At 36.3% G+C, this 22,594-nt stretch overlaps 1 protein-coding gene across 1 annotated transcript in view; it reads right to left on the bottom strand.

Moving 5' to 3' along the window:
• Window positions 1–22,594, bottom strand: part of csmd2 (CUB and Sushi multiple domains 2) — a 543,350-nt gene that overhangs the window by 301,097 nt on the left and 219,659 nt on the right. Inside the window, exons 7-9 of the mRNA XM_056479194.1 lie at window positions 14,184–14,296; window positions 9,788–9,865; window positions 2,138–2,225 (exon numbers count right to left, since the gene is read on the bottom strand). Of these exons, the coding sequence (XP_056335169.1) occupies window positions 2,138–2,225; window positions 9,788–9,865; window positions 14,184–14,296 (279 nt within the window). The remainder of the gene's footprint in view (window positions 1–2,137; window positions 2,226–9,787; window positions 9,866–14,183; window positions 14,297–22,594) is intronic.

A 22,594-nucleotide genomic window follows, 5' to 3' on the forward strand; every position in this document is an offset into this window, starting at 1 on the left:
CTACAGCATCTTCCAACTTTGAACACGTTAGCTGGAATGTTCGCGTATAAAACAAATAGCATGTCAGCATAAATAGCCATTCTCTGTCGCCGGCAGCCATGCTCCTGTCTGCTCCTGGTAATGGACAGCCTTTAGGTAGCTGTGATGTGCACTTCCAGATGCATCGCTGTGCTTCTTCCATTACCTGGCCCGCTGATGAAAGGGTGCTCAGGTAGCTGGGGCTAAGAACATTCCGGTAAAAAAGTTTCGATTGTCTTTCACTTCCCCGCTGTGATTGCCCTGAGAGCTAGTGAGTGTAAAACGGATTGTCCCCATTTGTCTGTGTTAGAATCCTCTAGGGCGCTGCCATTCACTCTGCGGGGGGAGGTTGACAGCCTAGCTTGCACGACGGGCCCCTCTGTAGCAGCGCTTCGCCTGGAAATGACACGACTATAGCTCTGGCCCCACTCAATTAGATAGGTCCGGACCTCTGTCTCATTTTCAATCTCCTTTGAGCTCTGTTCTCTTTCTCGATCATAAATGATGGCTCACATTTCACCTGGTTTGTCTCATGGGTCATTTTCCAGTGACATTCATATATACTCGCTGGACACTTTTTTGGGTACACATTGCTAGGAGTTGGACCTGAACTTTTAAAAAGGGAAAAGAAAATGTTTCCCATATGTTTGAGCTAATAAAATAAAATAAAATAAAATAAAATAAAATAAAATAAAATAAAATAAAATAAAATAAAATAAAATAAAATAAAATAAAATAAAATAAAATAAAATAAAATAAAATAAGTCGTGTTTGTGATAATGAAAAAATAAATAAAATAAATATTTGTGTTTGTAATAATAAAACAATAAAATAAAATAAATATTTGTGTTTGTGCTAATAAAATAAAATAAAATAAATAGTTGTGTTTTTAATAATAATAAATAAATAAAATAAATATTTGTGTTTGTAATAATAAAACAATAAAATAAAAAAAATATTTGTGTTTGTGCTAATAAAATAAAATAAAATAAAATAAAATAAAATAAAATAAAATAAAATAAAATAAAATAAAATATGATTTTTAAAAAGTATAGAAATGAAATTGAAATGAAACTGGAACTGCATTTTGTGACAGATGGGAGAACATGTTCCTGGAGATCTACCTTCCTGCAGACTCCTGCTGCAACTGATCAAACACACTTGGCTTTATTTACCAAAGTGCTCCTTCAGATCCTACTTAGTTGGTTTAGTTGTGTTTGATCAGGGTTGGAGCTGAACTCTGCAGGAAGGTTGATCTCAAGGAACAAGGTTGTGCACCCCTTGAATAAGACATACATACATGCCTCTTTGACACTATCCTCTGCACCTATACCGAGTCAGTACAGGACCACAGACACCTGCACCTCCAATGCGCAAAGTGCACACACAGTGAACTCTGGGGACTCATTTACAAATGTTGTCTGGGAAACACAGAAGTGTTCTGTACAATAAGCATGGGGTATCAACTTCCATTAAAACACCTCTCCCACCAGTCCTTACTTCATACTCACATCCAGTACATCAAAGTTTGTCACGAGGGACAAGAATGAAATTCTCCCCATAATAATAAAAGTTAACGCCTAATTAATTAAATTAAAAAAAAGCAGTGGGACAGATGTACAGATGTTAGTTTATTTCAGAAACTAAATTACACTATATGGATTTAATTTTCACTATAATAAAATCAGAATTAAGCAGATAATGTGGTTAATTGTATACATTTTGTTTAAAACTTCTTTCATATTTTATTTTTTTAAAATTAATTTTTTTAATTTTCAACTTAAATTTCCCCCATTGGCCTGCTGTTTTAATTTACATAATCATCCATTTTGTATAAATACAATACAACATTAATAATCTCTCTCTCTTCTCTCTTTCTCTCTCACGCGCTTTGACCTTTGGGAGCCCACAGCCCATGTTTATGCTGATCAAATATCCTCCATGAGCCCTGAGAATTAAAAGGCCAATGAGAAATTAAACAGGTGCCCACCTCCTGCATCTCTTGCTATTCATCATCCTGGCATTACAAACACTAAATTAACTGCACTCCTCTTTGCTCTCTCCTCTGTGTCCTCTCAGTGGACTATTTTAATAAGTAATCCATAAACTCATTTCTCACCTGAAATCAGAGCCTTTTCTTTTGCCCCTCTCCGGGATTCCTGGATCTGGGCACATGTTGTGTCCTTGCGCCACCCCCATCTGCGACACTGCAAATGACAAAAAAAGATAAGAAAGGTTGATATCAATTGAAACAGTAGGGTATGAGGTGGTGTTTAAGTTTTTATGCTACTCTGTTTTTCCAAAAATCCAGTTAAAGTCAAAACTTGTTTAAGGTTGTCCTGATGTTGGTTAATGGTTGGTCAAAAATCAAGTTAATAAATAAATAAATACAGTTTTAATAAATGTTTTGATCAGACTACAATGAAACCTTCTATAACTAAGCCATGCCATGTTTTATTATGACCCCATGTGAAGCCCTACTTATTTATTTTGTTTGTGCATTAATTCTTTAGCTTTTAATCAACTTACAACCCCCTGCAGCTTCCTCACAAAACTCAGATTGGAAAATCCTAGTGTATAAGAAGCAGCTCTTAGAATTGGCAAGCAGTGCCATGTTGCTTATGTTTTTATTATTTAATTGTATTAGGATTAATTCGCAGGGTTATTCTGTTGAGTAGATCTACATATTAAACGTTTAAAAAACTACAAGGTCAGTTGAGTGGAATCTTTCATATGAAACTCATAATTTATTGCTATTATGATATTCCTTCGGTTTCAATTATAGGCAATTAACAGAGCATTTTGTGTTTTAACAAGCAAGACTTTCTCACTCACTTTTCCTTTGATTTATCAGGGGTCGCCACAGCAGAATGAAACCACAATTACTCTCTCATATGTTTTATGTGAAGGATGCACTTCCAGCTGCAACCAAACACTGAGAGCACACTGACTCATGAACCACGTGTGCTGGCAAACACCCACACACTCTCTCATTCACACACACTAAGGCCAATATAGTTTATCCAATTCACCACCACCTACTATTTTTTGACTGTGAAGGAAACCAGGGCACCCAGAGGAAACCAACGTGATAACCAGAAGAACATGCAAATGCCACACAGAAATGTCACCTGACCCAGCCGGGACTTAAACCAGAGACTTATTGCTGTGAGGTGACAGTGCTAACCTTACCTTAAGACTTTATTTTTAAACATTAAAAAGCTTTGATTTTTTTTTACATGTGTTCTAAAGCTTGTGTAAAAAATTACAGGAATAAATTTGCCTTTGGCAACCTATTGACCCAAGTGGTAGGACAAGATGCTCCTCTAATTATTTTCAATTTTCTTCAATAAGTACTAAATTAGAAACATTTCCATTTATGTCCCTTAAAATATACTAAAAAGTGAATAATCAACTTGCAGTTGCTAAACTCAAATACCACATGTTCCTATTCCTAATGAAACTGTGTTCTCACACAGTTTACGCACACAGCTTCTCCTTGCTGGCCTCTATTACACTAATGTCACTCTGATTAAGATCATGGCACAATCCAGTGCTACAATTCTGCATGGAAAATGGGCAGACTAAAAACAGTGCTACAGACCGCAGCCTTCAAAGTCAATTGTTAGTATGACTCGAGGCCAGTAGGGTGATTTACTCTTCTAATAGCTGAACTTAAATTCCCTCTCCTAATCCTCACTTCAATCTGAATAACAGCACTAATGAACCCCCTTCTGGATTTACTCACCCCACTCAGAACGCTATTCAAACCAGTTTCTCCAATGAAGGGTAGTGCACACTATAAAAAAAAAATTAAAAATCAACAGCCTCTAGAAATACTAGTCACTCCTGAAGTCACTGTTACACTGACCCAACTTAAACATCACTCCCATCCGGGTAACGGCATCAATGCAACCCTTCAAGATCTTGTTTTGAGCAAGACTGAAGTCTGCCTCTTGAGGCAAAAGGATTAAAGGTTACTACACTAACCCCACTAAACATCACTCTAATCCAGGACACGGCATCACAGTCATATCACCCTGCAGATTAAGACCGTTTACTCACTGAAACTAAGCAGGGCTGAGCCTGGTCAGTACCTGGATGGGAGACCACATGGGAAAACTAGGTTGTTGTTGGAAGTGGTGTTGGTGAGGCCAGGAGGGGCGCTCAACCTGTGGTCTGTGTGAGTCTTAATGCCCCAGTTAACTAAGGGGACACTATACTGTCAGTGAGCACCGTCTTTTGGATGAGACTTTAAACCAAGGTCCTGACTCTCTGTGGTCATTAAAAATCAAATGGCACTTCTCATAAAGAGTAGGGGTGTAACCCAGGTGTCCAAATTCTCTCCATTTGTCCTTACCCATCATGGCCTCTCAATCATCCGCATCCACTGAATTGGTTCTATCACTGTCTTTCCACTCCACCTATAGCCGCTGTGTGATGAGTGCATTGGCGTTGTTGTTCTGTGGCTGCCGTCGCATCATCCAAGTGGATGCTGCACACTGGTGGTGGTGTGGAGAGACTCCACTCATAATTCTAAAGCACTTTCAGTGTATGTCCATACACAGTTAATGCGCTATATAAATACACATTACATTATAATGCAAATCGTCCAGATCAGCTCAACAAGTTATGAATGGGATTTGAACCAGTGTTTCTGCCATGGGAAGCAGGCACACTGACAATGATTGTAGTGTGATTTGCTAGTATACTTTTTGAGCCAAGGATAAAGATGTTTACTCACGCATATTCTAAAAGCTGGCCTCTGTTATGCTTACCTGAGTAAACCTCACTTCCAACCGGGTCATTGCACCAATGTAACCCTGCCCTGAACAGCATGTGAGCTGGGCACAAAATGTGCACTATAAAAGATGCTAGTGTGCCTCTTGAGGCCAAGGGAATGAGGTTGATTCCCACAGCTTCTACTAGATGGCCTCCGTTACATGAGCTGTGTGTCCATACTTTTGAGATGAAATAGACTCTGCCCAAGTATTTTTTGTTAAAAAAAGCAAATGACTGCCCATACTTAGTGTAAAGATACTCAACATCAATATTTATCTCATATAATTGCTGCCTAAAAGCAAAATCACCTTCAGTCTGTGAAGCTGATTTGAACCTTAGCATGAATTTACCCTGTGAAGAGAGCAAGTCCATCTGTAAATGTATTCAACTGTCTGCACAGCCTTCCCAGGAGGTCTATTGAATGAACAAAGGAATCAATCAGTCCTCCCAAGAACGCCACGATATTTTCAGACATCATTATGCGAGCACAAAACATTCTCTGCCATCAAAACACACTAGCCAGAGTCATCCAGCTCTGCAGGAAGTGGAAATGACACATGGGGTCAAGGAGGTTGGCCACAGCTTCAGTTTCTGCAGTTAGGTGGCTAGGAGGCAGGAGAGGATGGTGAAGGGAAAACCTGAAGTGACACATGTTGATTGGCTGAGGCGCGCATGGGTTTCTGCACTCATGCATATTGATGTGGGACAAAAGGCCAAGCTTGTCAGCGCTGCCGTTGAGACACTGCCGGCCATGGTGCTGGTATTGGGATCCCTGATGACACCCTCAATGGGCACATGCTCACATAGGCAGGCTGACATTTTCTCACAATGATGCAGAGGTAATAGAAATGTAAATAAAGAAGGCATAACAGAAGAAAGCAGGCTAAAGAAGACTCTCAGCGCACAATGCAATTACCCGGCCTTCGATAAGCTCTGTTTTGGGCGCGTCCTGGGCGTCCTGGGCGCGTCCTCAAAGCATGTGCAGAACAGCTCGCTGGGGTATTCACAGACATTTTCAACCTGTCGCTTAACCTAGCAACTGTGCCAACATGCTTTAAAACCACCTCTATTGTGCCAGTGCCCAAACACTCCAGCCCAACATGCCTGAATGACTACCGCCCTGTAGCACTCACACCCATCATCATGAAGTGCTTCGAGCGGTTGGTCCTGGCACATCTGAAAGACTCTCTGCCATCCACAATGGACCCACATCAGTTTGCCTACCGTGGCAACAGGAGCACAGAAGATGCCGTCTCCATAGCACTGCACTCTGTCCTCACACACCTGGACAATAAAAACACTTATGCACGAATGCTGTTTGTTGACTTCAGCTCAGCATTCAACACTGTCATACCCTCTAAGTTACTGATCAAACTCAGAGACCTGGATATCAACACGTCTCTCTGCAACTGGGTTATGGACTTTCTGACTAACAGACCTCAGAATGTTAGATCAGGCCACATCTGCTCCACCACCGTCACACTCAACACTGGTGTACCACAGGGCTGCGTGCTGAGCCCCTTCCTCTACTCCCTTTTTACCATCGACTGTAGGCCTGTGAACAGATCCAACACCATCATCAAATTTGCAGATGACACCACAGTGATTGGTCTAATCAGCAATAATGATGAGACTGCCTACAGAGAGGAGATACAGCATCTAACCACTTGGTGCACTGACAATAATCTGCTCCTTAACACCAGCAAGACCAAGGAGCTCATTGTGGACTTCAGGAAGGGACGAACAGGCTCGCATGATCCCATCCACATTAACGGGATGGCCGTGGAGCCTGTCTCATCCTTCAAGTTCCTGGGTACCCACATCTCTAAGGACCTTTCCTGGACCACCAACACCTCCAGCCTGGTCAAGAAGGCTCACCAGCGCCTATTCTTCTTGAGGCAACTTAAGAAGAACCAGCTTTCATCAGCCGTCTTGGTGAACTTCTACCGATGCACAATAGAAAGCATCCTGACCAACTGCGTCACAGTCTGGTATGGAAGCTGCTCTGTTGCTGAGCGAAAGGCACTGCAGCGGGTGGTGAAAACTGCCCAACGCATCACAGGGACTACACTGCCAGCCATAGAGGACATCCAGAAGAAACACTGTCTGCGCCGAGCACGCAGTATTCTTAAGGACACCTCTCACCCTGCTCACAGACTGTTTTCTCTCCTGCCTTCCGGCAGGCGCTTCAGGCTCCCCCGGACAAAAACCAGCAGACTGAGGAACAGCTTTTTCCCCAGAGCTGTCTTCCTTTTGAACTCTGCCCCTCACTGACTCTTTTGCCCCTCCAATACACCCCCCACACTCCTCTAACTTATAATCCTCACAATCACTGCACTATTTAACATTTGCACATTTAAAGTTTGCACATATTCATTGCACTGATTCACTTATTTGAACTGGACATACCCACAGCAGATGGACATTTGTAATTATGTTTATCTATCTGCACACTTCTGCTATTAATAGCATCCTGTACATATATTCATTTATTGTAAATCTGTTCATAGCTAATACAACCTGTATATAATGTTCATAGTACATCCATCTGTAAATATTACCATAGTTTTTCTATAACTGCACTTTATAACTTATACCTATATCCTGCACTTGCTGCTTTTGCACTGCTGGTTAGACCTAAACTGCATTTCGTTGCCTTGTACTTGTACATGTGTAATGACAATAAAGTTGAATCTAATCTAATCTAATCTTTTGCCAACAATGAGAACGGTAAGTTATTTCCCCTCCCCTTTGGCCTCAGGGAGAGAAGTGGCTCCATTTGTCTCCAATTGACAGTGTAGAATAAAGATAATAGTGATGGTCAAGGTTGTGTGCTCATGCAGAGTGAGAATGTACGGTAAGCGTGCTGCTGCTTTTGGCAATTCATGGACGATGGACAATGATGACAATGTGAAAAAACCCTGAAATTTTTTTTGTAAAGAGCAAAAATATTTTAGCTTTATGAAATATTTTAAAGTCAATTCAGTTTTTTTTCAGTTTACCTACGCTTGATTTGAATAGCAAAATTAAGACACATTCCTGCAAAACCTACACTGCAAAATCTACAAAAAAAAAGTTGTTTGTTTTTGGTTCCATGTTCTTTAGCCTCCTTGTTAGAGCAAACGGCTCTCATGTGGAGAGTCTCCGGTTCAATTACAGCTCGTTGCAGGCTGGGTGGTGTAGGACTGGCAGGGTTACATTGGTGTCGTGACCCTGATTGGAGTGAGGTTCGGGGGGGGGGGGGTTGGGGGGGGTTGCGGGTAACAGAGGCCAGCAAGTAAAGTGCTGTGCAGGTAAACCTCACTCCTCTAAACCCAAAAAGGTGCTCTAGTGACAGATGCTAGATTCCATGGTCTTTAACCTCAATGTTAGATCAACCCACTCCTATGCAAAGAGTCGCTGTTTTGATCCCTGCTCGGAGCGGGTTGGGTAGTGTAGAACCAGTGGGGTTACACTGCTGCCGTGACCTGGATGGGAGTGAGGTTTAACAAGTCTAAGTGTAACAGAGGCCAGCTAGTAAAGTGCTGTGCAGGTAAACCTCACTCCTCTGAACCTGAAAAGGTGCTCTAGCGACAAATGCTAGAGGCCATGGTCTTTAACGTCCTTGTTAGAGCAACCAGCTCCCATGTGAAGAGTCTCTAGTTCAATCCCAGCTCGTTACAGGCTCTGGTGTAGGACTGGCAGGGTTACACTGTTGCTGTGACCCAGATGCGATGTGAGGTTTAGGGGGATGAGTGTAACAGAGGCCAGACTGTAAAGTGCTGTGCAGGTAAACCTCACTCCTCTGAACCCGAAAAGGTGTTCTAGCGGCAGATGCTAGAGGCCATCGTCTTTAACATCCTTGTTAGAGTAACCAACTCCCATGCGAAGAGTCACCAGTTCAATCCCAGCATGGAGCAGACTGGGTGGTGTAGGACTGGCAGGGTTACATAGGTGCCGTAACCTGGATGGGAGTCAGGTTATCGTCCTTGTTAGAGCAACCAGCTACCATGATAAGAGTCGCCGGTTCGATCCAAGCTGGGATCAAGCTGGGTGTTGTAGGACTGACGGGGTTCTAGTGAGTGTTACAGAAGCCAGTCAGTAAAGTGCTGTGCAGGTAACCCTCACTTCTCTAAACCCAAAAAAAGTGTTATAGTGACAGATGCTAGAGGCCATGGTCTTTAACTTCCTTGTTAGCGCAACCGACTGCCATGCGAAGAGTCGCTGGTTCGATCCCAGCTCGGAGCAGGCTGGGTGATGTAGGACCGGCAGGGTTACACATGTATAATTACACTGTTGATACATCCCTTACACCTTAACACACTTTAAACCTACCCATATCTCCAAACCTGTCCTATCCTTACCCATACCCCACCTCAAAAGCACTAGAAATGTTATGCAATTCAATATGAACACATTAGTACACTGCTTTCCAGAGGAAGTAACTGGTAATTAAATTAAGGCCAACTTTATGAATTGTGATCAAGTACAAATAAATGGTATTTACACTTTCAAAATGGCTTGGTTGTTTTAACTCAACATTGGGTCAAATATGGACAACCCAACATTGGGTTTATCCATATTTGAACCAAATGTTTATATGCTCTATTTAATGTTTACATGTATAGATGTGATGAAAAAGCTGCATTTTTGGCATCATTACATCAGTTTTAAATGACTAATATACTGATTTATAACTCAATAAATGGCACTAAACTTATAGTTAGAACTACTTTCAATTATAATTACACTTCAGTACATGAAACAACAAATTTTTTGCCTGACTTTGTTCAGAATGATATTTGATTTTGATTTCAGCTAAAGTATACTACAATTTTTATGCTAGAAATGCCAAGGTCATGTTCAGTTAACAGTGAGTGCATAAATTGATCAATTATGCCTTAAATGCAAATTTACATCACAGAGTAAAGCATCTGCCAGGTGCATTTATGTAAACATAATGTTAATGTAGAAAATGTCCTTCTTCAACATGGAGAGCTTGACTTACAAACTGATATCTTGCTGTGGTTGTCTTTACTTGGCAGCATCTTCACCCCTCTGGACTTCAGCTCTGTCATCTTCTTCACTGAAAGTCAAAAGAATTAAAACACGTTTATTTGAGAGCAAGAAGGATAAGGACAAGCTGAAAAAAATACATAATCATAGGCCAGATGCTTGCTAGGCATTACAAATCATGAACCACATTGTAATTACAATTACAGTCTTTCAAAGATGCTGTCATTCTAGTACAAAAAAGCCTATTGTGTGTGAACAAAGCACAGCATGTTTGTTGAAAAAGCGACAAAATAATGCCAGCGTGCATTTTGAACGCAAACGCACACACATGCAGGCTGTCATTGTTTTTGGTTTTATTGTCTCAAAGCTTCAGCACTTAAAGGCTCTTGAAAGAAAATCTGAATTTGGGGAAGCATTTGTAATGGAGATATTTAACATTAGCAATCAGCTGCTTTTGCAAAACCCAGTAGCAGCAAATCAATTCCATTCAAGCATTTTGAATGAATTATATTCATAACCACCTTAAAGGTGAAGTGTCGTTTGTTTTTTGTATTACTGAAATTACACACGTCATCTTTAAAGTAAATGAGAATAATTTAATGCTCCTTTTTTGCATTCGATCAATCCTACAATACTGTAGCTTGAACGATCATACTTGTACTTTAAAGTGTTATTTCTTTATTTTCTTTCTCTCTTTCATTTAATCCTTCTTTTTTCTTTCTTCTGTCTGTTAGATTTCTTTATTTGTAGCTTTAATATTTTCTAATTTAAATCAATTAATTTTTTATTTGTATGTTCTTTATTTGTGCAATCTTTCTTTTTCCTTCTTCATTTCTTATTTGCCTTTTTTCCCTTGTGCTATTGCAGTTTTTTATTGCTTTAAGGAAAATGAAACATTTTAAAAGGTAATGATTTTGTAAATTGTACATTCTTCTTTTTTCTGTTTTGTTGTTTTTTTCTTTCTTCATTATTTTTCTGTCTTTTTAAAATACAATAACCCTGATATTTTATTATTTGATTCTTTACTGAAATTTTAAATTATAAATGTATTCATTTTTGCAAATGATTATCTTTCTTTCTTTCTTTCTTTCTTTCTTTCTTTCTTTCTTTCTTTCTTTCTTTCTTTCGTTCGTTCGTTCGTTCGTTCGTTCGTTCGTTCGTTCGTTCGTTCGTTCGTTCGTTCCTTCCTTTCTTTCTTTCGTTCTTTCTTTCTTTCTTTCTTTTTCTTTCTTTCTTTCTTTCTTTCTTTCTTTTCTTTCTTTCTTTCTTTCTCTTTCTTTCGTTCTTTTTTCTTTCTTCTTTCTCTTTCTTTCGTTTGTTTGTTTCTTTGTTTGTTTCTTTCTTTTTTTCTTTCTTTTCTCTTTCTTTCTATCTTTTTTTTCTTTCTTTCTTAATTTGTAGCTTTATTTTTTCTAGTTTAATCACTTTTGTTTCAGCTTGTTTTTTTCATTTGTACGTTCTTAATTTGTGCAATCTTTCTTTCCTTTTTCTTCCTTTCTTACTTGCCTTATTCTCTTGTGCTGTTCTATGTAGGTTTCACTTTTTCTAGCAATGGTTCTTCCTTTTTTTCTAATTGTTTTCTATTTATTTTCATTTTTTATTGCTTTGAGGAAAATTCAACTTTTTTAAATGTATTTGTTGTTAATTGTACATTCTTCTTCTTTCATTCTTTCTTCCTTTTTCTTTTTTCTTGCTTTCTTTTTTTATTTTCTTTATTTAATTTCTTTCTTTATTATTTCTCCATGTCTTTTTAAAAATATATTAACCCTGATATTTCATTATTTGGATGCTTTACTGAAATTATAAACTATAAATGTATTTATATGTGATTTTTGTCAATTATTCCTTTCTTTCTTGGTTCATTTTCTTACTTTCTCTCTAGTTATTTTTTTCAGCTTTTTTTCATATGCGTGTACTTTAAAGCTTTTATTTACAAATGTACGTGTTTTCTTTTTTCTTCTTTCTATCTGACATTTATTTTTGCTTTTGTGTTTTATGTGTAGTGTTCATTTCATTTCTTGCATTCATTTAAATTCTTTTTCTTGCAGTTTGCTTGTTAAGTGGTGATGTGTTTGTGACGTATGTAATACTGTTTCTGGGTCCAAGCCGACACTCATTTGAATTGACAAAATATTTGTTCATGATCACTTTTTAGTCCTATCACACATTAAAGTGAATGTTATATAAAGTCATAGTGTACGCAACAATCTCTGGGCTTGCTGCATCACAAATACTAAAATGTTAATTCATAATTCAAATTTTAATCACTTTCTGCCCAATCGGATATTAGGCATGGACATATATATTGTAATTGTGATTTTCGAAAGTATTACAGCGCTTTGTACACATTTATTTTTACCATTTCATGAGTCTCCTCATACAGATTGATAGAGCGCTTGGACCCGGAAGCCGCTTCGCGTGACGTCACACTTACCAAGCGGATTTATTAACTTTAATTTCTCAGACTAGTGACCTTCTTACTGTGAGGTGACAGTGCTAACCACTGAGCCACCGTGTCGCCCTCACATGCATTACTTTTAGTAAATTATTCTTTCATTCTACTGTTCATACTTTCTAATATTCATCTCACATTTTCAACATCATCAACATTTTATTACCACCGCTTCCATTTGGCGCATTCACTATCCTATAAAACCATAACACCATTTGAATAAGTCACTCTCTAAAACCGCTTAACCCTCTTCTCAATACCTAATCTCCGACAGTCCTGGAAAAAGACTGAGAGCCAGCTAAGTAGCTTGTTATGTAAAGAGTGTCTTCTCTTCGGACATTACTCATTCCAGAGCATTTCACTAAAGGTTAAAGAGGAAGTAAGAGAGGTAAAATAAAAAGGAGAGAGGTCAATGCAAAATCTAATTAAAAGCTTAACCCTCCTTTCTTTCTTCCTGATACTCTAAAAGTATTTATTTATCAAACTCCAGGCCTGTAATCCCATCCCATCGCTCTGATCTGCTTATAGAGGAGGTGAAATTCCTGCAGATTGGGTCTTTGTTTCCTGTAGCTGAGCTGATTAATCCCGATCCTCTGCTCATCTCCTCTGAGTGCTGAACTCTGAACTGCAGAGTGTGATTAGAGTGAAGCCAGACACTGTGAGTGTGAGTGTATGTCAGAAAATATATTCAGGGGATATTCAACTAATTAAATAACATTTATCAAGGATGATTCAAATTATTTTAGTCTAATTATAAAAACACACTGAGAAAAAAAATGTCAGTTAGAGTATATAGGCGCATGCTAAATGTCAGCACTAGAAATAGCATTTTAAAATAAAATAAATAAATAAATACATAAATAATATTTGTTTGATTTTAAAAAGAGAACAGTGAATGTTTCTCATGTTTGTTCAAATAATAAATAATATATAAAAATAATAAAATAAAATAGTATACGTTTTAAAAGGGAAAAGAAAAATATTACCATTTGTTTGAGTTAACAAAATAAAAAAAAAAATAAACTAAAATAAAATAATAAAAAATTAAATAAAATAAAATAGTAGTATAATTTTTAAAAGGGAAGAGACAAATCCTCCCATTTGTTTGAGCTAACAAAAAAATTATAAATAAATGAATAAATTAATAAAAAATACATAAATAAATTAAATTAAGTAGTAGTGCACTTTTTTAAAAAGGAAGAGAAGAGCGAACAAAATAAAAAATAAATAAAATAAAATAAAACAAAATAATTCACTATTTATTTAAGCTCAATTTGTTCAAACATTTATAGTTAACTTTTTTTTTTACACAAATAAGATAAATAAATAAATAAATAAAAAATTGGCAACAGTAGCCAATGACGTATCATGATGACGAAAACAAAAACCTATGAACGTCTATCAGTTTCCAATATTCTTCAAAATTACCAAATGTTTTGTGTTCAACAGAAGATAGAAACTCAATCTTGGACAAGTGGAGGATGAATAAATGGTGACAATATTTATCACTGATAAAATAAATAAACAAATAAACAAATAAATAAATAAAATTGAAAAATAAATAAATATTAAAAATAAATAAACAAGTAAATAAATAAATAAATAAATATACATAACACAAATGTATAACCGAAAAGCTGCATCCTAATACACTTTTATATAAAGAATATAACATTATATACTTTCACCTTTTTCACTAATAATAAACAGCACAAACTTATAATGAGCAGAATGCTGCATAGGATACTGTAGGTCGTGAAAACAGGCGTGCATACAGCACATCTACCCTTTAACTTTCTCCATCTCTCTCCTTTCAGTCTGTTTCACTCATTTCTCCAGATGTTTTTGACAGCTAGGACCCCTGAGTGGTTTCTATGTCTTGTTACATAGACATACACAAGTTAAAGCACCAGTCCCACGACAGCTCATCTCTTACCTTGATACTGAGCACTGAAGCCTCTCAGTTTGTGGTTTCCATCTGATGTGAAGTGGAGTCTCAGCCAGTTCTTGCTGCTGATGATGGGAGATGGCAGGTTTGGACCAGTAAACCTGTAATATTGAAGAGAAGACAGTTTTTTTTAGTGTGCTGCACTTTGGTCTTTCTTTTTCTGCAGTACAGTAAAGGCAAACTTTACTTTGAGATTGTTGGGGTTTCTCCTTATTCAAGCAATTACAATGAATAAGGCTTTCGGTGTTCAACAATAAAATGCAAAAGCAGCTTCAAAAGTGGTCCATGTGTGACTAATTTGTTATTTCGTTTCCACTCTAAGCCAAATGTAAAACATTCTGACTTTCCCTGACTAAAAAGCTGAATTTCCATGACCTACAGTATAATGAATAGAAAAACTGGCAGCTGTTTTGTTTAACAGTTCCTCCAGAATTCTGTGATTGGTAGATTAAATGCAAAAATCAAGCAAATGGCACAAAATTTAAAAGATCTTGCGATGTTTTTTTTTTTTTTTTTAACGCCTCATATTTCTTTCAGATTTTTGGCCAGGCATGACAAATGTTCAACATATCTTTCCATCTGCATTGTTTATCTATATTTGCTATACATATATATATATATATATATGTATATGTTATCTATATCTATATTATCTATATTTATCTATATTATCTATAGAAAGTGCTTGACTGGTGTGCAAAAAAGTTACGATAATGATAACTGTGACCAGCTGCACTCCACACATCACCTCTGCCACTCAGCCGGACTACATTTACCATCACGTTTTGCAACTCACACCTGAATACACTTTCTTGCACTTACTATATTGATTACCGCCTGTTCACAGTCATCTGCTCTATTTAAGACAGCCAGTCACTCACTAGCTTTGCAAATTCTTGTTTCATGTATAGACATTTCTGAGAATGTTTCTTGTTCCCTATTCCTGCCTGGTTCGTTTGTTTTGGACAGTCTTTTAGATTCACAATTGTTTGCTTCTTGCCTTGACCTTTGCCTGCTATTGGATTACTCTTTGTGGATATTGTTGTTTACTCCTGTTATGACCTTTGCCTGCTTTGACCACTCTAAATAAATGGATCCTCATCTCTTTTGTCATGCTCCTGTTCATTACAGATAAAAAAAGTAATAACTAAGATGTGTAAATTTGTCTATATACTTCACAGTAAAACCATGGCACTGGTATTGATGCAAATTTTGAGAAAGTCGCCACAAAATCTGTAATATAGGCTGCAGTCATCAGAAATCTTTCCCACAAAATTCAGGAGGGTCTGGTTGAGTGCTAAGCAGAGAAAAAAAAATGGTAGAGCCTGGTGACTGCATTTGAATGCTGGTTGAAAAGTGAGAAAGGAAATAAATAGAAGAGAAACATAGAAATAACTGTAACAATAGGCAAACAATGTCATTAAAAACAGTATAGAAAAAAAATGTATTTTGATAAATAGGAATCAAATTTAAAATGACAAAGAAAAAAACCTTGAAAATACATGACTTGGACTGAAGAAATAGACTTTCAATGTCTGAAGTAGATCTTTTAAAATCCCATGATATTCCAGACATTGCAGGACCCATGGGAGTGTAATTTCCCATGCCATCTGAATCCATCTGATAACTTGGTGTGAAGACAAGATTAAATTGTTGGTCCCTTCGCAAAAGCTGTAAAGCTGTGATTGTAATTATAGCCAGTGGCCATCGTGATCCTTAGAGTTCCTCCTTTTCTATTTTACAGACGCAGGAAAGTCATATGGGTTTGAAACACAAAACAATAGTGGATAAATGATGACAGAATTTCACTTCTGACTGAACTATTGCTTGAGAAAAACCTTTCAAGCAAAAGTGTATTTCACAATAACATGAAACGTAAGTAAACCAACAACACCTTTTAAACCATTTCCAAAATGATTAGTACATATGACCTCGTACAGGTCAACGTTCTTTGATATTATCTTATAAAAAAGTATGGAAAAGCAAGTGTATAGTTTAAGTTAAAAGTGAGTAAAAAGTAAATGTCCCTTATGGTATATGAATGGTTTTACATCTTTTTTTAAATTAATGTTTATTGAGTTATATATGAGTCAGGCATGTTTGCTACCAAACAAACGGGTTACAAAAATTATGTTTCTACTTCAAAGCATTTTTGATATATAAATTACATAGTAGCTTTCGTAACTTGTTTCAGTTTAATTCAAACAAAAAAAATTAACAATTAAAACATAATATTTAACAAGCATAATAATAATAATAATAATAATAATAATAATAATAATAATAATAATAATAATAATAATCAATATTTTAATACTTATTAATTTACCCCAGCGGAAACAATATTGAGGAATCATTACCAAATAATTACCACAAAACCATTTAACGGTGTCTATGATTTGTAATCAAATATATTTTGATTTACATAAATATACATATAAATATTTCAAATCTATTTATGCTTTAACTTTTCTGGTGTTGACATTTTACTCGGTAACTTACTTTGTAGTGTTGTAATTATGATGCATTTGGGTTTGAGTCCAGTGAAGCATGGTTCTACAATAGAGATAAAAGTAAAGCAAAATCAAGGTAAAACAACATGGTCGCGGTGTATTTGTTTTTCATACGTTTGCTTTTGAAAACACTATTAGTTGGGTGTAGGTAAGGGTTTTGGTCTGCGGTTCGCTAGGTGATTGTGAACATGCACATAAAGGTTGTGAATCTGACTGTACCCTATAGTGACGCATTTTAAATTTGCAAAAATATAGACAGCGCCCTCCAATGACCTTGTCATCGGAAATGTGCCGGTAAAACGTACCCAAATCAGTGTAATTATTATAATTTTTATTTTTACAAAAATGCAGGCTGAGGCACATATTTCCATCAATGTGATACATTTGGGTTTGAGTCCAGTAATGCATGGCTCCACAATACAGATAAAAGCAATGTAAAATCAAGGTAAAACAACATGGTGCAGTGTATTTGTTTCTCGTACAATTGTTTTTCAAAACACTATTGGTTGGGTTTAGGGAAGAATTTAGGTCAGTGGTTCACTAAGAGATTGTGAATGTGAACAAGAAGGCTATGTATCTGACTGCACCCTATAGTGACACAATTCAATTTTGCAAAAATATAGACAGCGCCCTCCAGTGGATTTGTCATCAGAAACGTGCAGCTAAAACATACCCAAAGCAGTGTATTTAACTTTTTTATAAAAATGTAGGCTGAGGCACATATTTCCAATAATGTGATACATTTGGGTTTGAGTCCAGTGAAGCATGGTTCCACAATAGAGAAAAAGCAATGTAAGATCAAGGTTTTTGAAAAGCCTATTAGATGGGTTTAGGGAGGAGTTTAGGTCAGTGGATCGCTAAGAGATTGTGAATGTGTACAAGAAGGTTGTGTGTCTTAAACACAACAACAACAAAAAAAAAAAAAAACATACCCTGTACTGATGCATTTTAAATGTACAAAAATACAGACAGCGCCCTCCAGTGGATTTGTCATCGGAAACGTGCAGCTGAACATACCCAACGCAATGCATTTAACTTTTTTACAAAAATGTAAGCTAATGCATGTATTTCTTATGAGCCGAGGGTGAGTTTTATTCACACATCATGTTTTAAAACAGCACTGTATTTGTTTGATACACATAGAGAATACAATCTGAAACTCAAAGATGTGTACAATTAATACCATATATTACATTTTTCTTTCAATTGTTTGCCCAAAAACACCCCACCTGCCCTAAGCTTCACTGTATGGGTGTTGGGGTTTTGGCATTGTCAGAATCAGTGTTAATTACACAGATAAGACAGGCACAGTAGGACATCTTTATTGTAGTGAGCGCTAATCACATAAGCTGAAAAGGCAACAGAAAGTTGCCTGACAAAGCAAAGTAAGCTCATCCTTGTAGTATTTACCAAATGTCAGATTTGGCTCAACAAGCCATATAGACACAAAGCAAGACAGGCCTACAGAAGGAGAAAGAATGAGACGAATGGGGAGGTAAGAATACTTTACGAGAGCTTAGTCCACGTTTGCTATTTATTGCACATCTGATGCAATGAATTATTATTTTTTAACTTCTTCTCCAGCTCAGAGCGAGCAAACCCGCCAGCGCTGAGAGAAGGGGATAAAAATGGGTCTGAGTCACTAGCACTATATTTTTGCAAATGAAATCATTAACATTTAAATGAGTGCACGCAGTATGCGTTTCGGTTGCTTAGTATTAAGTACGAGCTCAGTCACTTCTTATTCTGTGGAGGAGTCTCTGACCAGTGATTTTTCTCTGTTTTTAATACAACTCATTTGCAAACCATCAAAGGCACAAAACAGCATCTGTGAAGTAAACCAATGATTTAATAATAGAGGAAATTATCTAATATTATTCAGCAAGGAGCGAGACCCAAATGATCGAAATGCAGAATATCCTGACTAGATGGATAAACAACTCATTTTGGTAGATTACATTTTCAGATTCATGACTGAATGTCAAAATCATCCTTGAAAAGTCATGTTGTGGTGCTGTCATTTTGTGTACATGCACTAATAAGATTTTTTCTAAGGCATCTTAGTATGTGTGGTACAAGCAAATTGCAGGAAAAATATTTTACAGTATCTTTGTTATATTACAATACTTTTTTTATTTCATTATAATATGCAAAATCGCTAGAACAGTGTTATAAAATTAACTGACTTATGTACTTACATTATCTGAAAAAATTTGAAAAATGTAAAAACCCAGAGAAGTAAGCTATTGTTTTTGACAACCACTAGTGGACCTCAGCGATCCTGCAGGAGGGACGCAAGATAGCTTAAAATTACCTCTCAATATTATACTATAATAATTTTTATAATAATAATAATAATAATTGTATAATCATTATTCTTTAATAATTTTCGGATTTCATTATTAGCATGCTATATTAAAATTATCAAAGTATTACACTATCTCTTGTTCTCTGATTGATTACTTCAGCGCAAAAACATGATCGTGTCTACAACTAGTACACGCAAGTCTGTTCATTCACAAACTATGCATGAAGTGAAAGTCTCTCTTTCACTATTTTTGTGTGAACTATTTAATATACCCGCATAGATGTCCAAATTAATGTCCTGTGAGTGTTTCATAACAGACACGCGCCCATATAAGGCTCAGTGGTGTTTCTGCCAAATAATGTAAAATAAACTTGCATACGAGCTTCAGACATGATCTGTCGGAGCGGTTCACTGTTCCTGTCAGCGATCTCCCAATAATATCCAGCTGCAAACACAACCGCCATCAGATCACTGCGTTTCAACAGATTTAGGGTGTTTTACTGTATTTAACATTTATCTTTATATTTTTGAATAGCAGATATTTAATAGTAGATATCCAGTCAGTCGAGTTTAAAGCAGAAGCTGGTCTTTTGCAATCTCAAAGAAAGATTGCAACAAAGAAAAAAGTTTCACACAGAGATTTCAGTATTTTTTAAAAAGAAAAGATTTATCCAGAGTGGATAAATACAAAGATGACGGCCTTGCATTTTCATGTGAACAGCTATTATGTATATTGTGTGTATATAATCATCACAAACACTAAAGAAGACGCATTGGAATGGACCCAAGCTTCTCAAAGAAATCAGTCAAGTTTGGTGAAGGAAAATCGGGGTTTGGGGTTACATTCAGTATGGGGGCGTGTGAGAGAGTGGATGGAAACATCAACAGCCTGAGGTATCAAGACATTTGTGCTGCCCATTACATTACAAACTACAGGAGAGGTCAAATTCTTCAGCAGGATAGCACTCCTTCTCATACCTCAGCCTCCACATCAAAGTTCCTATAAAGAACGTCAAAAAACGTCAAGGTGCTCCAGGATTGATCAGCCCAGTCACCAGACATGAACATTATTGAGCATCTCCAGGGTAAGATGAAGGAGGAGGCATTGAAAATGAATCCAAAGAATCTTGATGAACTCTGGGAGTCCTGAAATAACCCTTTCTTTGCCATTACGGATGACTTCATTGATAAGTTATTTGAGTCATTGCAGAGATGTATGGATGCAGTCCTCCAAGTTCATGGGAGTCATACACAATATTAATTCTTTTTCCACCATGACTTTATATTCTGTACTGTACATTATTTATGTTAAGTGTCAAGACTTTTGTCTAAGCAAAGTCAGACCTTACTGTCCTAAATAAAGAATTAAAAATCAAGGCATGATCATATTTTATTTTGGTAAAATAAGCGTAATCTAGAGAACTTTACCTTTCATATAAGCCACTTCTGATACCAAATGATCAACTATTATTTGTTGTTCCTAAAACTTGGATAGGTTACAAGTCAGGTAGTGTGTATTGTATCTCTGAGGTTGGATTACAGCACCGCATACTGGTCTGGCATGTATACGACAGTGTTTTAGCCAGTTTCAGTGGTTTCGTGTGGATATTTTGATAAAGAATCAGTGTTTACTTTTTTGTTTAACAAACAAAAAATAAATGAAAAGACTGGATAGAGAAAATGACGGCTTTTTGTGGACGCAGCCTAACTTGTATCATTGTATCATTGAAGCCGTATGGTTTGAATCACCCACACTATACAGTACAATTCAGAGAAATCAAATGCTAAACATGCATGAAGCAATTTCCTAGAAAACATCCTCAAAATGGCTAAAAACTCACTGACTCATTTATGTTTCATAATTCCAGTAATTCCACACACACATGAAAGAAAACCCTCAAAAATGACTTTATTTGCCTTATAATAGCAAAGAGGCTGAAAGTCAAAACAGCTTTTTCATTACCGATGAGCCAAATTGAGCCACATTGTGCTCAAGACGGCAACTGAGAGAACTTGTGCAAAGCAAACCGCTTTCTTTTCAAGCAAATGCCGACCTCCCGACAGTTTTTCAATCTCCTGCAAGACAATAACAGTGGTCAAGAAAACCCAGTGAGTCTAATGGGAATGAATGAGTTAGTGGACCTGTTGTAGAGCGGAAGCCTGAAGCCCAAGGGTGTAATCATGGAGAATGAAGTGTAGCGTGGAGATACTGATGCACCGGTGCCTGTCATATTGCAGTGATGCTAAAGCAGCAGGGAATCACAGAGTACTATTTTAACACACATTAGTGCAGTTGGGGCTCATTAACTGAAACAGGCCCAGTGCATCTCGTGGGACGCAGGAATAGGACTGACAGAACATCTCCGTCAGGCATCTGGGGAATTATTGGCCAACTCGACTTATAAGGACTGTTCAGCTCCACTATGATTGAAACCTGAATAGATGGATACTGGTTTATTATGTTTTTCGATTTGCTAGCGATGGTCAGTAGCTTGATGTTAGTGTTATTTTGAATACACAGCTCTAAAATAAAATAAAATAAAATAAAATAAATAAAATAAAAAAAATAAATAAAATAAAATAAAATAAAATAAAAAAAATAAATAAATAAAATAAAATAAAATAAAATAAAATAAAATATAAATAAATTATTTAAATAAAAAATAAAAATAAAACAAATAAACAAAAAACAATAAATAAAACAAAACAAATAAAAAATATAAGTCAGAATTATTTATTTGATAATGAAATATAAAAAAATGTAACAAATATAAAGTATAAATATAAAATAAATAAAATTCTAAATTATTTATTTGATAATGAAAATTAAAATAAATACAACAACAATAAAATATAAAATATAAATATAAAAAATAAATAAAAGTCAGAATTATTTATTTTATAATAAAATATAATCACTAACAGTGTCAATGACAATATAAACAAAATAAAATATAAATATTATGAAATATAAATAAATTAAAAAAGCAAGATTACTAGTTATAAGGCATTTTTTATTTGACATAACATCAATAAAGGAAAGAATATTTGCCAGCATTATTTATTTAATTTATAAGAATGTTTTAAAAATCATCTCATCTAAAATAATAAAACTTATCTAGAATAATCTGATCTAAAAATAAATGTACAATTATTAAAAATATTATTATTACTATTGAAGCCACGATACTTCAAAACCCCATAATTCCTAAGTATCCTTAGTAAACTTTGTGTCCCTAAAAGAGTTCATGGTTAAAGCGTGACACACCTCATGTTGAAAGCATCCTCACGAAATATGATAGCCATGAAGATGTTGAGAACAAGATTAATGCCTTCCACAGAATCAATCACCCACCGGTCCGCCTTTACCCAAATTAGTTTTCATCCTCTCAACTACATTATTTATTTATTTAGAACGATGTCCCCCCTCCCATATTCTCTAACCTCTATTTTTTCCTTCTCCTTTGAGGCCTGCTAGAATAATGAAAGCGACGTTGAGTTCTGACTACTTGTCGCATGACATTAGACTTGATATACAATGGCAAACGCAAGACGGATGAAGAGGGTCCCGGTACAGA

The sequence above is a fragment of the Danio aesculapii genome, chromosome 19, assembly GCF_903798145.1.
Source record: "Danio aesculapii chromosome 19, fDanAes4.1, whole genome shotgun sequence".
NCBI classification, from domain to species: Eukaryota; Metazoa; Chordata; class Actinopteri; order Cypriniformes; family Danionidae; genus Danio; species Danio aesculapii.